The sequence below is a fragment of the Oryx dammah genome, unplaced genomic scaffold (genome assembly GCF_014754425.2).
Source record: "Oryx dammah isolate SB20612 unplaced genomic scaffold, SCBI_Odam_1.1 HiC_scaffold_11163, whole genome shotgun sequence".
Classification (NCBI taxonomy): domain Eukaryota; kingdom Metazoa; phylum Chordata; class Mammalia; order Artiodactyla; family Bovidae; genus Oryx; species Oryx dammah.
In genome coordinates this window covers 2507284-2525586 of record NW_024080556.1, presented here as the reverse complement: position 1 = coordinate 2525586, position 18303 = coordinate 2507284, and the positions used below count along the sequence as shown (strand labels likewise).

Below are 18303 nucleotides of genomic sequence, written 5' to 3'. Positions count from 1 at the left end.
GTTCATGGGATTTATCAGGCAGAAATACTAGAATGGGTTACCATTTCCTTCTCCAGGAGATCTTCCTGACCCAAGAATTGAACTCATTTCTCCTGCACTGCAGGTGGATTCTTTACCACTGAGCCACCTGGGAAGCCCATATCTTCCTTACTCTATGTATAGAGTATATTGTGAAAAATTTATGCTTTGAAATTGTTTCTTGAGGGCTTGTGTTACATACTCTTCACTTTCCCCTTTCCTTTCCTCTTCTCTCCTCTCCTTTCCTGTCGTTACCCTTTTATGTTTTCCCCTTCTTTCTCTCTTTCTCTCTTTCTTTCTGATATGTGCTTTTGGAACATGTTTAGGCTAAAGAAGGAAATGTCTCTTGTCATTTTAATGGAACACTCAGATTATTGCTAAGCAGCTAGTTCCATAGACACATGGAAAGAAAGTGGTCAGTTTATCATAGTTTCCTGTACAATTCTCTTTAGTTGCCTGCTTTTGAACTTCAGGCCCATTTTAATACATCAAGGGAGAGAGTTGAAATAAAGCAGCTCTTGGATTAAAATGATGGAGAGAGAAGAAAAGGGGTTGCCTTTTGTATTCAAAATTGGCCTGAGATGACCTAACACTTAGCCTGGACATTTGAGATTTGTTCCCCTGTTTCTTGCACATTCAGACTCTGCTTTAGATTGGGACTGTTATAACGAAAGTCCAGCTTGATGCTCACCTGGCCTGTTACTCTATCTCTGAGCATTACCCAACTTGAAAACTGACTCACTAGCCTTTGGTTAGCATCTAAGGAGTAGCTCCAGGATTCCAGGCCTCATGCTGGGCTCCTGAGGTTTCAAGGGCCTCAGGTGAACTAGTCCCCACTTTGTGCAGCTGACATCTTCACAGGGCAGAATGATAGCATGTGAATGAACTGACAAGATGATTTCATTTAAATAGTAAAACAGGGCCACCTGATGGAAGATGATGGGGGAGCTCCTTTACAGAGACTAGCCAGGATGGGCCTCCTTAGACAAGACTTGAATTATAAGAATAAATCACCCCTGCATCTGGGAATGGATGGACATTCCAGGCAGGGGAAACTGCAGGGGAAACTGCAAAGACCCTGAGGTGGAGATTAATTTGGCATGTTGGGGTAGCAGTAGGAAGGCCAGTGTGATTGGGGCATAATGAGCAGGGAAGAGAATGGAAAGGAAGGAAGATTTCAGAAGCAGTCAGGGTCCTGATCACATAGGCCTTGGAAGTTAGGCTGAGAACTTTGGAATTTGTTCTGATTTTAAAGGGAAGTCATGAGCATATTTAACAGAGACCATGACATCTGATTTATGTTCTTTAGAAGAGCACTCTGGTTGCTCTGGACTGGAGGTAGCACAACGTAGAGAAAAATTAGCGGCTATAGTGTCTCCAGACTTAGATATAGGCAACTTGATTTTCAATTTTTGATGGTTCCATTTTGTTCTTAATGTTTTCTCATGTTCTTCTCAAACATGAAGACCAATTTCTGTCCTCTGTAAAATGAAAATTTTGGTATTTGAGAATATTAGGAAATATGATCAGAGACTAAAGAGAATAAAGGAGAAAATAGATTTTAATGGCATATGATATACTTGATTCAATGAGACAATGAATGCATTCATTCAATAAATATTGAGGGTCCTCTCTATGCCAAGCACTGTTGTAAATCTCACCAAAAAATATAGCTGTTTCATACCCTAGTTAATTATTTCCTAAATTGTCATTCTTGTTAATAAACAGACAAACAGAAAACTCACCCAAAGATATGTTTAATAGTTTAAAATTATATCTTGTGTGTCCCTAATCTTTATATTCTCTACCTTTTTTTTCCCTCTGGACTGCTTTTAGCTCTGTCTTCAAAGCATAGGTTCTCTTGCTCCTGTTTTCTCTCAGATGAAGCAATTTAGGACGGGAAATACTTTTTTTTAACACAAACATGAATTTCAATTAGTAGTAGTAACTTTTAGACTAGCTTTCAGATCTGTAATCAGTATAATTGTATAAATGAATTATAGTCGCTTAAAACTTTTTTAAAGCCCAAATGCCCCACCTTAGTGTTCTCTTCTCTAACCCCTTCTGCAGGGACTGGGGTGAAAGCAATGAGATCAGGTTATGCAAGACTGAATCATACATTTGTAGGGGCATATCCTGTTTTTAGTTTAAAGTGATATTCTGTTCCATGTGGATAATTTTTACATTAATTTTTATCTTTCAAAGTGTTGCATTCAAATATAACTTGATTATTGAGTTTTTGGCTCATCCTTAAATCCTACACCTGAGGCAGTTGCCTCTCTCATCTCACCTAGTCCCTATTCTGCTTCCCTCTTCACTTCCAATCTCTCCATTAGCCCAAGCCCCAGCCCTGATCATGTCAGGATATTTTGAAGAGGCTTTTTCTGTGTGAGTCTTATATAATTACAGGTTTAAACATGCTACAGAAAAAGAGGAAAGTTCTACTGGTGTCATTTTTAGAGGAGGACCCTTTAGATTGATATTGACCCTCCAGAAGGTTTCCCAGGTCCTTTTCAACAAGTGTTCTAAAAATGGCACCGTGGTTATAAAAGTTCTCAAACAACATAAGGAGTTTTAAAACTAATAGTACTTTCTTCCTTGTCCTTTTTACCTCTGTTAAAGGAGGAGGAGAAAGGGACAGGGCCAGGGTATTGGCACAGCTTGAAGGCATCTTCTAGAACAGGAATGTATGTTGTTTGCTCAGAGGACGGGTAGGTTTGCATTCATGGCTCACAGTCATGTTATGTTAAAGCCTGACTAGCAGCATGCGTCTTTGTGATTCAAGATGAGGTGAACATTTAGAGTTTCTGGAGGACCCCATGTATGCAGTTGAAAAATAACTGTCAGTCAGTCTTCAGTGCAATCTGGGTTCCTAGTTACTTCATCTCCTCAGATGAAGATCCAGGATGGTTTGATTCTCCCTCTTCTTGCTTTTCTGTGTAAAGCATGAGAATTACTCACAGTATCTGGGTTTGAAACCCAGTTCTTCCCTTGGTTCCTGTGTCGATTCTGGCTTCTCTCTGAACCTCAGTTTCTTCATTTATGAACTGATAATAATAATTCCTCTTACTAATTCACTGGGTACCTATGTCTATGAAATAATGATATCTAGAAGGACTGGCATGAACTAACATGATAGGTGTTCAGTAAATTGTGCTCATGAATCTGTCTAAACTGTATCATGAGATTTTTGTACATTTCTAATCAGTTTTTGCTAGGTGATGGGACAAGGAAGATATGTTTTACGTGCCTATTAGTTATTCTTAGTTATATACAGTATCTAAGACCTTGTACTAACAATTATCTTGTACTTGTAAATATTGGAAATATATATACACACACATTTGAGGCACAGTGGGCTATTGTAGGGATTGTGGTGGTGATATTTTAGTTGCTAAATCATGTAGGGATTGAGGACGTGAAAATTTAACTATGAAAAATGGTTTTAACAACTCAGTTTTCTCATTCGATTGCAGTTCAATCTTGAACAAATATAATGTTTGAGACATGTAAAGCATTTTTTTGTTAGAATGTAGACCATTTTATTATCCTAGAGAAATATTATTTTAAAAGAAAACACAGCTAAATAAAAAATCCAAAATAATAATTTTGACTCTTTGTGAAGATTTAAATGTTTTTATCTTTTATCTTAAGGTACTAAATCAAACTTCTCGACTTGAAATACAACTGCTGGAGAATTCATTATCAACATACAAGCTAGAGAAACAACTTCTTCAACAGACAAATGAAATCTTAAAGATTCATGAGAAAAACAGGTGAGGGTTGTTGTACTGCAAAAATATTTACATATGTACTTATATCTTCTACCTTCTGCCACCTCTTAAAAAAAAAGATCGAAGTAATTTGAAAAAAAAATACAGAGGCAAATTCATTTTTAATATAAAAAGAAATGAGAGTCTAAGGTGACTATTGCTTACGCTCTTGAAATATTTTCTTTTTATAACTTTTAACGCTAATTTATCTAATATTCTGTTGTTCAAATCTTACTATACCCACAAAAATTAATTCTATGACCAAATTTGGTAACAGAAAATATTGTTTCAGCAGAACCAAACTCTACAGTGATAGTGAAAAAAATTGAGCCTCTGAAACTCTAAATTGAATTATCACTTTATCTGCCCTCAGCCATTTACAGACCTACAAGATGGTTGAATTCAGAGTTCTTGTACTAGAGAGAAGCACATTTTCTTTTCAGAAAATTATTTCCCTATCAAGCTTGCTCAAGAGCTGTCTCCCCTCACCCTCCATTTAAAGTCATTAACTCTGAACATAATAAATTTCTTTGGTTAGCTCTATAGACAAATTGATACCAGGGATTAGATCTGATAGACAGAGTGCCTGAAGAACTATGGACAGAGGTTCATGACATTGTACATGAGGAAGTGATCAAAACCATCCCCAAGGAAAAGAAATGCAAAAAGGAAAAATGGTTGTCTGAAGAGGGCTTACAAATAGTGGAGAAAAGAAGAGAAACTAAAGGCAAAGGACAAAAGGAAAGATATACTCATTTGAATGCAGAGTTCCAAAGAATAGCAAGGAGAGATAAAGCCTTCCTCAGTGATCAATGCAAAGAAATAGAGGAAAACAATAGAATGGGAAAGACTAGAGATCTCTTCAAGAAAATTAGAGATACCAAGGGAACATTTCATGCAAAGACGGGCACAATAAAGGACAGAAATGATATAGACCTAACAGAAGCAGAAGATATTAAGAAGAGGTGGCAAGAATACACAGAAGAACTGTACAAAAAAGATCTTCACGACCAAGATAACCACGATGGTGTGATCACTCACCTAGAGCCAGACTCCTGGAATGTGAAGTCAAGTGGGCCTTAGAAAGCATCACTATGAACAAAGCTAGTGGAGGTGACTGAATTCCAGTTGAGCTATTTCAAATCCTAAAAGATGATGCTATGAATGTGCTGCACTCAATATGCCAGCAAATTTGGAAAACTCAGCAGTGGCCACAGGACTGGAAAAGGTCAGTTTTCATTCCAATCCTGAAGAAAGGCAATGCCAAAGAATGTTCAAACTATTGCAAAATTACACTTATCTCACACGATAGCAAAGTACTGCTCAAACCTCTCCAAGCCAGGCTTCAACAGTACATGAAGCATGAACTTCCAGATGTTGAAGCTGGATTTAGAAAAGGCAGAGGAACCACAGATCAAATTGCCAACATCTGTTGGATCATTGAAAAAATAAGAGAGTTCCAGAAAAATATCTCCTTCTGCTTTATAGACTATGCCAAAGCCTTTGACTGTGTGGATCACAACAAACTCTGGAAAATTCTTCAAGAGATAGGAATACCAGACCACCTGACCTACCTCCTGAGATATCTGTATGCAGATCAAGAAGCAACAGTTATAACTGGACATGGAAAAACAGACTGGTTCCAAATAGGGAAAGGAGTATGTCAAGGCTGTATATTGTACCCCTGCTTATTTAACTTACATGCAGAGTGCATCATGTGAAATGCCAGGCTGGATGAAGCACAAGCTGGAATCAAGATTGCTGGAGAAATATCAATAACTTTGGATAGGCAGATGATACCACCCTTATGGCAGAAGCAAAGAAGAACTAAAGAGCCTCTTGATGAAAGTGAACGAGGAGAGTGAAAAAGTGGGCTTAAAACTCAACATTCAGAAAACGAAGATCATGGCATCTGGTCCCATCACTTCATGGCAAATAGATGAGGAAACAATGAAAACAGTGACAGACTTTATTTTGGGGGGCTCCGAAATCACAGCAGATGGTGACTGCAGCCGGTGACTGCAGCCAAGAAATTAAAAGACTCTTGCTCCTTGGAAGAAAACTTAGGACCAACGTAGACAGCATATTGGAGAAGGCAATTGCATCCCACTTCAGTACTCTTGCCTGGAAAATCCCATAGATGGAGGAGCCTGGTGGGCTGCAGTCCATGGAGTCACGAAGAGTCAGACACGACTGAGCGACTTCACTTTCACTTTTCACTTAAATGCATTGGAGAAGGAAATGGCAACCCACTCTAGTGTTCTTGCCTGGAGAGTCCCAGGGACGGAGGAGCCTGGTACTATGGGGTCGCACAGAGTTGGACACGACTGAAGCGACTTAGCAGCAGCTGCAGACAGCATATTAAAAGCAGAGACAGTACTTTGCCAACAGAGGTCCACCTAGTCAAAGCTCTGATTTTTCCAGTAGTCTTGTATGGGATGTGAGAGTTGGACTGTAAAGAAAGCTGAGTGCCGAAGAACTGATGCTTTTGAAGTCTGGTGTTAGAGAAGACTTGAGATTTCCTTGAAGTACAAGGAGATCCAGCCAGTCCATCCTAAAGGAAATCAGTCCTGAATATTCATTAGAAGAACTGATGCTGAAACTGAAACTTCAATACTTTGGCCACCTGCTGCCAAGAACTGACTCATTGTAAAGGACCCTGAGGCTGGGAAAGATTGAAGGCAGGAGAAGGGGATGACAGAGGATGAGATGGTTGTATGGCATCACCGACGTGATGCACATGAGTTTGAGTAGGCTCCAGGAGTTGTTGATGGACAGAGAAGCCTGGCATGCTGCAGCTGGGTTCGCAAAGAGTCAAACATAACTGAGCGACTGAATTGACTGAACTGATAGATATATTTTATAAACAATTAATCATCTCAGGTAAGTGAAATGAGTCTTACAGATCTTGCAACCAGGATGATTTATAAACTCATTATTTTGAAATTACTAACATTCATGATGGACAATTCAATCAAAATGCTGACCTCTGTAGGACAAATACGTTTTATATTAACTGTATTTTCTTCTGGCTATTTGGACAGCTTGAAGTTTCAATTCTTAGGTATTATTTGATTTAAAGATCGTTATTTGATTTAAAGATCATTGTGTTGCTACAAACTAGTTCAATACCATTGTCTTGGTGGAACAGGAGTTTCCACCATATTCCAAACCAAAAAAACACCTGCAATGAACTGCTAGTTCTCCTCTTCACCTTTCAGATGAGGAAGCAGACTCAGTGGAAGTGAGTGATCTGGCCCAGCTCAAGCAGCTTCCCAGTGGCACAGCTGGGAATGTAATCCATGTTCTTTCTTCCTAGTCCTATTTTTTCCACTGTGGCCCATCCTCACAATACTGTCTGCAACCTAGAAGGAATTCCCAACTTTATGCTAAGTGCAGACTTTAATGACAATGATTATAGTTACACGTTTATGAAGAAGATAAACGCGACTTTGGTATAGAGTCCGAATGGGGTCACTCCATGTTCTGTGACTTGTATTTCTAAGTTCTACGTTCATTTATCTTTGTACTGTGTCATGGGGTAAACTGTGTAACTATAAATAAACTCGATAGGACTTGACCCTGAACTAGTTGCATGATGAAATGTTCTGGAACTGAAAATCCTGTTTAAAAGTACCAAAACCTCCCTGCAGATTCGCAGTAACCAGAGACATACACGTGACAGGTATACTTTACTGCAACTATCCCTTGGTTTAGGGTCCCACCATGCTTTAACTTAGTTACTAAAAGCACATCTCATTTATAATCATGTTTCAAGATGCTATTGTGAAAGATTTGTCTTTGAATGAAGAAGTAAAATAATGACAGTTTTGCCTTATTTTTAGGTTGTTTTTAGAATTCTGTAAATAATACACATTTACTGTAGAAAATGAGAAATTTGAGAAGAAAATTAAAAACCATGACCCCATCACATTGAGAGAGCTTCATGTGTTGCTGTAAAAAAAACATAAATATATTTTCTTAAAAACTTGTATCATGCTGTACACAATGTTTTGCAGCCTTCCTTCTTTGGAGATAGATACCTTTTTAAATCAGTAATGATTCCTCTATTATAATTCTTAAAAACTACATATTATTTCATTTTATAGATGTAACCAAGGGTGGTTTTGATTCATCTCTCATTAAGTGTGTTACCACATATGGTTTCTTTGTTTAAAAAGAAAGTCATCAACATGAATTTATGTTATTCATTTCTCCACCTGCTGATATGCCTGTTATCTCTTTGTCTGTATCTAACACTGTAGCTGTCAGGATACCTTAAAGAAACTGGGAAGCCTGAAAGGGCTCACCCTTTACTACAAAATCAAATGATTTTCTTAAGTGTCACTTGTACTCAGCTCTTTCCATCTCTCTTTGTCTCTCTCTTCTCTTTCCCTCCCTCCTGCTCAGAGTCATCCTTTCTCTTTTTCTCCTTCTTTTTTCAAGATTATAGCAATTCCATTTTGTAGCAGTACAGGCCTTTCAAAATGTATTCAAGGATTTAGGTTTTAACTTGAAATTCATTTTTGTGTACATGCTGTAAACAATTTATATGCATTGACCCTCAAGTGTGATGTTGCTGCACATGTGGCTCCTGGGGGTATTTTTCTATCAAAGTGTGGAATCTTCTAGCATTTCCATATCTCTATAATTAGCTGTGTCTTCTGTTGATGGATCCATGTGTGCAATGGAGTGTTGGTGGGACATCTATTCTTAAACCGGGTATAATCTTCCACAAACCAGAACTTCGAAAAAAAGTGTTTTTCTTTATACAAGCCAGAAGTACGTATTTGTGATACACAGCATACTTTCCCTATTATGTTAATTGTTATTGTTTATTTTTGTATGTGAAATGGAATTGGAGAAACTCTGCCAAGGTCTTTCTAGAACAACAAAGAAACGTGGCCCCCTCCCAACACCATTTAAGTGGATCAAAGGTCAAGGTCAAGCACAAAGCTGTTTAAAAATTTTGAAATAGTTTATTGATCATTCCTTCTATTCCTTAAATGAATCTTAATCCTCCAAATGCAACAAGAAGCTATTTCTACATTGAAGCATCTCTGAAATGTAAGAATAACATGCCATTAGTTGGCCAGGTCTGGTTTGGATCAGCTAATACACTTTGCAAAGGGGATTATCTAAATTAAGCTTTGCTTCCTCCCCAAGGAATGTCAGAAGTTGTGTCTGGGTGCGTGACTTACTAGTTTTGAGTATGATGGGGCTTCAGCTGCCAAGTCAGTGAGCCCTTCAGAGAGCCCACCACTTATTTGGCAGAACATGGAGGAATATTTTATAGACAGGATTATGCTACACAGTCATGCTGAGAGGTCCTGCTGATCTGCATCCAGACAAACTGACTGCATCACTTATAGGGTTGAAAATAGAAGGCTGGCCGCATTAGAGTCACTTCTTTCTCCCCTGAATGGTGAAAGGCACAAAGCAGGAGCAGGATTACAGCACTTGCTCTGGTGTTTGTTTGCCTAACAGTCTAGTGGGGGGCGACTCCAGGAAGCTTCCAGTTTGCAATTTTTAGAATTTTTTTTTTTGATTGGAGGCTATGCTAATCTCAATACTTGATTTTGTTCCTTACCTCAAGGAAATAGCACTTAGAAGTAAGAGATCAGTAGCTGGCTCATATAATTGAAATTATACAACCAAGAACTCAAGAAATGGGAAGCATTAATATTTATCATGAACACAAGGTTGTTATTGACAAACTGAGAGATGTAATTGTCAACTTTTTTTTTATTGGATTCCTCCAGTATGTTTCCTGCCACTTCTGCTCAAAAAAATAAAAAGAGTTAGACTGGGAAAGATGTCATAATGCAAATTCCTTCAGCTGAATCAAATATGTAACTGCATCTTTTTGTGGAAAGATATGGTCAGCTGACCCCATTTTAAGGCACTTGTTGATCTCTGACTTAACCCCAGTTGTTTCCAAGGTTGGAACATGGACAAGCAAAAAGAAAAAAAAAATCTAGAAGAAATTCTTTTGCCTCACCAGGGTACACAGAAAGAGAAATCAGCTGTGTACTCCATGTGTACGAAGATGGAACCTTTGAGCTTTCCTGTTCAAACTTGTATCAAATATATAGAATGAAGGAAACTTCAATAAGACTGTTTAGAGTAAAGTGAAACTACAGAAGTGGTGGTCATTTTGACAGTTTCAGAAAAATTATTTACTGCCCACCTATCTAATATCAGGCAGGTGAACATATGAGCTAGGTGCTTTACATACACTACTGCTGATACTCCAACTAATCCTCCAAAGTGTTTATCACCATTTTTATTTTATATTAAGTGAGTTGGACTATAAAGAAAGCTGAACACTGAAGAACTGATGCTTTTAAATTGTGGTGCTGGAGAAGACTCTTGAGAGTCCCTTGGACTGCGAGGATATCCAACCAGTCCGTCCTAAAGGAGATCAGTCCTGAGTGTTCACTGGAAGGACTGATGTTGAAGCTGAAACTCCAATATTTTGGCCACCTGATGCGAAGAGCTGACTCGTTTGAAAAGACCCTGATGCTGGGAAAAATTGAGGGCAGGAGGAGAAGGGGACGATGGAGGATGAGATGGTTGGATGGCATCACCAACTCAATGGACATGGGTTTGGGTGAACCCCGGGAGTTGGTGATGGACAGGGAGGCCTGGCATGCTGCAGTCCATGGGGTCGCAAAGAGTCGGACACGACTGAGTGACTGAACTGAACTGAACTGAAAGTTCCAAGAGGTCAGGTAACTTTCCTGGGACCAAACAGCTGATATATGGCAAAATTAGGGTTCAAGTCCATGATGATTCTCTGTCTTATTATAAAAATGTGTTCCCAATGTAATGCAGCCTGAAGATTAATTGATGTGGTTGTCAAGTTATCCTCTTAGCATAATAAAATACAAATTTGAAGAAAGGAATAGGAATTGGTTTTGGCCTATATATAGATCATTATTTATTCCTTCTAATATTAGAGTAGGCAGTATAACTATTTTACCTTGGGAATTCACTGAACCTATTTGACAAGCTTCATCTATCTTCTAGATAGAGCTTATGGAAAGTTATTGAGTTAATTTTAAGTGATTGAAATCTGCCTAATTTCATGATACTAAATTGCAACTTTCTAACAAATTACTGTAATTGAATAGTGAAGTATTGATTTTTAATACTTAATGTCTAAATAAATGAAAAGTTAAATCAGCCTTTCTAATTAAAGTTATCCTCCATCTGATAAGTTCTTTATAAAATACTGAAGTAAAATCACAGCTCACCAATCACTGTTGATATTGTCAATTCCATCTCCTAAATATTTTTCCAATTGGTCTTGTTCTTTCTATTTACTCTCACTCTGTTTTTTAGGCCAAAATCCCATTAATTTTTGTCTCAGCCATTGCAGTGACCTCTTTGCATGGCTTAATGCCTTAAACTTTTCAAACCTATCATCCAAAAGTCTGCCAAAGTCTTTCTAAAATTCAAGTCACATTATTTTTTCCATTTTTCTCTTTAGATCTCCACATGTACTAGTTCAGCTCAACCCCTAAATCTCTAGATAGCATATGCCCAACCCTCGTCTGATTCTCTGTAATGGACTGAGGAAAGTTGTCAAGTACTTTAGCATGAAACATGGTCCATGATCATTAATATCCTAATTTTATAGCCTTACTTCAGAAGTCTTCTTATATTTTAGAAGTATGGTCTTATAACTAAGAGCAGGAGCTCTGAGATCAGACTGCCCGAATTGGCCTTGATTCTGCTGTAACCTGCTCTGCCACTTATAATTTGTGTGATTTTGGGCAAGTTGTATGGACTTTCTGTGCTTTGGCTGTTCTCATTTGTAACATAGGGTTGATGATAATAGTGCATGGAGTTGATATGAGGATTAATTGAGTTATTGCTTATAAAACACTGATACAGTGCTTGAAACACACAGTAAGTATTTAATCACGCTAGTTATTAGTATCACATTGAAGACTTGATGTTTGTTCAGACATGATTGATGCTTGCCTTGTTGGGCTTCCCTGGTGGCACAGCTGGTAAAGAATCTGACTGCAGTGAGGGAGACCTGGGTTCAATCCCTGGGTTGGGAAGATGTCCTGGAGAAGGGAAAGGCTACCCACTCCAGTATTCTGGCCTGGAGAATTCCATAGACTGTATAGTGCATGGGGTCGCAAAGAGTCGGACACGACTGTGAGACTTTAACTTTAACTTTCTTTTGTCTGGAATGCCCTGTAGAGCTCACACATATCTGTCCCTTCAAAATTCAATGTAGATATTACCCCTTCCAAGAAGCTTTTTTCTGATTCTGCCAAACATATTTGCTTATTACAACTTATGGGATTAAAATCTACCTTGTTTTTTCCTCCTGTTACTTCACTTATCCCATCACATTGGGGTGTGTGTGTGTGTGTGTGTGTGTGTGTGTGTGTGTATCTATCCATGAACCACTAGACTGTGACCTTCTGGAACATAAAAACTGTGCTTATTTCTGTGCTCATGCTCCCAAGCACAGTTCTCTACATACAGTATATATAGTTTTAAATGCTTTTTGAATGTTGACTGATGAACTGGCAAGTGAACTGGCAAATATCCCAACAAATGTCATTTATCTATGTGCACACAAACAAACACAACTTAAAAATATTTTAATAGAAAACACAGATCACATAGTTTACATTAAATATTGTAAACATTTTCATTGTTCTTACCATAAATAAAATACAGATGGCTTTTGTACCACTGTTCTGCATCCCTAAAAGCCCACTGCGTGGCAGCCAAGGTTATCAGTCCACATCCTGAGGTTCACTAATTCAGCCCAATTTTTTCATCTAGACAGTATCTCCTCCGACCATTCTAGACTCATGACTGTTTGCATTTTCTTGGTTAATAAAAAAAAAAAAAAAACCTAACTGATCTAAGTGTTAAATTGTACAGTTCAGTTCAGTTCAGTCGCTCAGTCATGTCCGACTCTTTGTGACCTCATGAATCGCAGCACGCCAGGCCTCCCTGTCCATCACCAGCTCCCAGAGTTCACTCAGATTCACGTCCATCAAGTCCGTGATGCCATCCAGCCATCTCATCCTCTGTCGTCCCTTTCTCCTCCTGCCCTCAATCCCTCCCAGCATCAGAGTCTTTTCCAATGAGTCAACTCTTCGCATGACGTGGCCAAAGTACTGGAGTTTCAGCTTTAGCATCATTTCTTCCAAAGAAATCCCAGGGCTGATCTCCTTCAGAATGGACTGGTTGGATCTCCTTGCAGTCCAAGGGACCCTCAAGAGTCCTCTCCAACACCACAGTTCAAAAGCGTCAATTCTTCGGTGCTCAGCCTTCTTCAGAGTCCAATTCTCACATCCATACATGACTACTGGAAAAAACAATAGCCTTGAATAGATGGACCTTAGTCGGCAGAGTAACATCTCTGCTTTTGAATATGCTATCTAGGTTGGTCATAACTTTTCTTCTAAGGAGTAAGCGTCTTTTAATTTCATGGCTGCAGTCACCATCTGCAGTGATTTTGGAGCCCAAAAAAATAAAGTCTGACACTGTTTCTGCTGTTTTCCCCTCTATTACCCATGAAGTGATGGGACCGGATGCCATGATCTTCGTTTTCTGAATGTTGAGCTTTAAGCCAACTTTTTCACTCTCCACTTTCACTTTCCTCAAGAGGCTTTTTAGTTCCTCTTCACTTTCTGCCATAAGGGTGGTGTCATCTGCATATCTGAGGTGATTGATATTTCTCCCAGCAATCTTGATTCCAGCTTGTGCTTCTTCCAGTCCAGCGTTTCTCATGATGTACTCTGCATAGAAGTTAAATAAGCAGGGTGACAATATACAGCCTTGACGTACTCCTTTTCCTATTTGGAACCAGTCTGTTGTTCCATGTCCAGTTCTAACTGTTGCTTCTACAGATTTCTCAAGAGGCAGGTCACGTGGTCTGGTATTTCCATCTCTCTCAGAATTTTCCACAGTTTATCGTGATGCACACAGTCAAAGGCTTTGGCATAGTCAATAAAGCAGAAATAGATGTTTTTCTGGAACTCTCTTGCTTTTTCCATGATCCAGTAGATGTTGGCAATTTGATCTCTGGTTCCTTTGCCTTTTCTAAAACCAGCTTGAACATCAGGAAGCTCACGGTTCACGTACTACTGAAGCCTGGCTTGGAGAATTTTGAGCATTACTTTACTAGCATGTGAGATGAGTGCAATTGTGCAGTAGTTTGAGCATTCTTTGGCATTGCCTTTCTTTGGGATTGGAATGAAAACTGACCTTTTCCAGTCCTGTGGCCACTGCTGAGTTTTCCAAATTTGCTGGCATATTGAGTGCAGCACTTTCACAGCATCATCTTTCAGGATTTGAAACAGTTCAACTGGAATTCCATCACCTCCACTAGCTTTGTTCATAGTGATGCTTTCTAAGGCCCACTTGACTTCACATTCCAGGATGTCTGGCTCTAGATGAGTGATTACACCATCATGATTATCTGGGTGGTGAAGATCTTTTTTGTACAGTTCTTCTGTGTATTCTTGCCAACTCTTCTTAATATTTTCTGCTTCTGTTAGGTCCATACCATTTCTGTCCTTTATCGAGCCCATCTTTGCATGAAATGTTCCCTTGGTATCTCTAATTTTCTTCAAGAGATCTCCAGTTTTTCCCATTCTGTTCTTTTCCTCTATTTTTTTGCATTGAAGAAGAAGGCTTTATCTCTTCTTGCTATTCTTTGGAACTCTGCATTCAGATGCTTATATCTTTCCTTTTTTCCTTTGTTTTTCACCTCTCTTCTTTTCACAGCTATTTGTAAGGCCTCCCCAGACAGCCATTTTGCTTTTTTGCATTCTTTTTCATGGGGATGGTCTTGATCCCTGTCTCCTGTACAATCAGGCACTATAACTATCAGATCTAGACCCTTAAATCTATTTCTCACTTCCACTGTATAATCATAAGGGATTTGATTTAGGTCATACCTGAATGGTCTAGCGGTTTTCCCTACTTTCTTCAATTTCAGTCTGAATTTGGTAATAAGGAGTTCATGATCTGAGCCACAGTCAGCTCCTGGTCTTGTTTTTGCTGACTATATAGAGCTTCTCTATCTTTGGCTTCAAAGAATATAATCAATCTGATTTCGGTGTTGACCATCTGGTGATGTCCATGTGTAGAGTCTTCTCTTGTGTTGTTGGAAGACGGTGTTTGCTATGACCAGTGCATTTTCTTCGCAAAACTCTATTAGTCTTTGCCCTGCTTCATTCTGCATTCCAAGGCCAAATCTTCCTGTTACTCCATGTGTTTCTTGACTTCCTACTTTTGCATTTAGTTGCTCAGTTTCCAACTGAGCAACTCTTTGCAACCCCATGGACTGCAGCAAGTAGCAAGGCAGTCTTTCCTGTCTATCACTGACTCCTGGAGCTTGCTCAGACTGTCCATCAAGTTGGTGATGCCATCCAACCATCTCATCCTCTGTCGTCCCCTTCTCCTCCTGCCTTCAATCTTTCTCAGCATCAGGGTCTTTTCCAATGAGTCAGTTCTTCGTATCAGATTGCCAAAGCATTAGCATTTCAGCTTTAGCATCCGTCTTTCCAATGAATATTTAGGACTGATCTCCTTTAGGATGGAGTGCTTGGATCTCTTTGCAGTCCAAGGGACTCTCAAGAGTCTTCTCTAAAACCACGGTGCAAAAGGATCAATTCTTCCACACTCAGCTTTCTTTATAGTTCAACTCTCACGTCCACTCACGACTTCTGGAAAAACCAAAGCTTTGACTAGAGGGACCTTTGTTGGCAAAGTTATGTCTCTGTTTTTTAATATGCTGTCTAAGTTGGTCAAAAGTTTTCTTCCAAGGAGCAAGTGTGTTTTAATTTCATGGCTGCAGGCACCATCTGCAGTGATTTTGGAGCCCCCCAAAATAAAGTCTGTCAGTTTCCATTGTTTCTTCATCTATTTGCCATGAAGTGATGGGACCAGATGCCATGATCTTAGTTTTTCTGAATGTTGACTTTTAAGCCCACTTTTTCACTCTCCTCTTACACTTTCATCAAGAGGCTCTTTAGTTCTTTGTTTCTGCCATAAAGGTGGTGTCATCTGCATATCTGAGGTTATTGATATTTCTCTCACCAATCATGAGTCTGGCTTGTACTTCATTCAGCCTGGCATTTTGCCTGATGTACTCTGCATATAAGTTAATAAGCAGGGGAACAATATACAGCCTTGACATACTCCTTTTCCTATTTGGAACCAGTCTGTTGTTCCTTGTCTACTTGTAACTGTTGCTTCTTGACTTACATACATATTTCTCAAGAGGCAGGTAAGGTGGTCTGGTATTCCCATATCTTTAAGAATTTTCCAGAGTTTGTTGTGATCCACACAGTCAAAGGCTTTGGTATACTCAATAAAGCAGATGTTTTTCTGGAAATCTCTTGCTTTTTCAATGATACAGTAGCTGTTGGCATTTTGATCACTTTCCTCTGCCTTTTCTAAATCCATCTTGAACATCTGGAAGTTCATGGTTCATGTACTGCTGAAGCCTGGCTTGAAGAACTTTGAGCATTACTTTGCTAGCATGTGAGATGAGTGCATTTATGCGGTAGTTTGAACATTCTTTGGCACTGCCTTTCTTCAGGATTGGAATGAAAACTGACCTTTTCCAGTCCTGTGGCCACTGCTGATAATATTTTTATTTTTATTAGGCATTCTATAGTTAAAAGTTCTATGTCAAGTTTTGGGGAAGTCTAAATTAAATAAATAATTTTATTATGATGCATCCCTTAGAATTGGTGTTCCATGGAACTGCAATTTATGGAAAGTGTGCGTTGTTCAGTTGTGTCCGACTCTTTGTGATCCCATGGACTATATAGTCCATAGAATTCTCCAGGCCAGAATACTGGAGTGGGTAGTCTTTCCCTTCTCCAGGGGATCTTTCCAACCCAAGGACTGAGCCCAGGACTCCCGCATTGCAGGTAGATTCTTTACCAGTTGAGCCACAAGGAAAACTGTGTGCCTGTATTTATTCAAATTGAACTTGAAATCTGAACAGTTTCCTCAGAGGATTTTTAGTACTTCCTGTTTCTCTTCTTTCTGGAAACACTTTGAGAAGAGACATACATAGAATTTTGGCATTCAACTTCTAGTTTGAGGCAGAGGTACACTTCAATGAAGAATAAAATAAGCTAAATACTCCAGACTTTTAACTTCAGTAAAAGGTTCTAATTGAGTATATACAAAGCCCTTTTTGACGTTTTTGGCTGACTTTTCCTCCTAATTTTTACAGTCTGCCTCCTCCAACATATCTCATGGAAAACACTGGCATTTCAAATCATTCAACAGACCTTGAAACTTTCACAGAAAAAGTTCTCCCTTTCAGATTGTCTCCTACAGTAGAGTTTGTACCACAGCAGCAACTGGATTCACAGTAGTGACATTTCCTTAAGTCCTCTGTGTGTAAATGTAGCCCTCAAACAAGGAGGTAGGTGTCAGTAATATAGAAACCTTCTCATTGTCATCGGCCTGAATTTCCTCAGAGCTCTTTCAATTTTTAAATTATTTTTAATCTGTATGTTGCTTACATGCGTTGCAAATATGGTTTTCAAAGAATATTCTTTCCTCACCCGTACTCAAACAAGGGCATACTAAGTTCAGGTTAAATTTATATTGAATTTTCTAACTTGAATGTAGTAAATTGTTTCTTAAAATAAAAAGTTAAATATTTCTGTAATTCAAATGTGGACAGAAGCATAGATCACTACAGGTAAACATTCAGCAAATAAACTTTTTAAAGTTTGGGGCAGATAAGAATAAGCTAAATATTCTGTGGAAGCCAGAAGCTAAGAAGAAAAAAATACATATACAACCTCATAACACTAAAAATTCTTCCTAAAAAATAGGCTGAAAAATAAACAACAAACTAGAGAACATATTGGTGATATATACTACAAAATTTTAATACCCATTAAGGAACTTACATGAGGAGTTAATGATATTAGAGAAACAATCCAATAAAAAATGACAAAGATACATAAATAGGCTAGTCCCAGAAGAAGAATCCAAATAGTCAATAACCAAGAAAGATGTACAATATAACCTCTTAGGTAAACAAGGTTAATAAAATGGATAGCAAAGTTTGAGGAAATTAGAAAGCCCATGAACACTTGGGGAGAATGTAAAATTTGCTGATAATTATCAATATATTTGAATATATAAAATAATACATAAAGTACTACTGAGCTGTGAATTTTAGTGCATTTCTAGCAATGAATGAGGTATAGCATATAGTTAAATATATAATATATCCATGATAAGTTGCTATAAAGTAGAAATAAACCCAGCATTTTAAAAATAGTTACAATCTATACACATATGCATACATGATATAAATAGGTACTTGTGCATATGTGTAATTGCATATGGGTGTGTATCTCTGTAACCACACAGATAAATATGTACTCTCTATCTACACATGTATATTTTAATATATTCATTAAAAAGTCTGGAAGAATAGGTACCAAACTGCAAATCTGTTAATGATGATTCTCTGCAGGGG

The 18303-nt window shown here is 38.4% G+C and overlaps 1 protein-coding gene across 1 annotated transcript in view; it reads left to right on the top strand.

Moving 5' to 3' along the window:
- Positions 1–18303, top strand: part of LOC120860691 (angiopoietin-1) — a 296807-nt gene that overhangs the window by 185658 nt on the left and 92846 nt on the right. The window contains exon 3 of the mRNA XM_040236442.1: positions 3673–3794. Coding sequence (XP_040092376.1) covers positions 3673–3794 — 122 coding nt within the window. The remainder of the gene's footprint in view (positions 1–3672; positions 3795–18303) is intronic.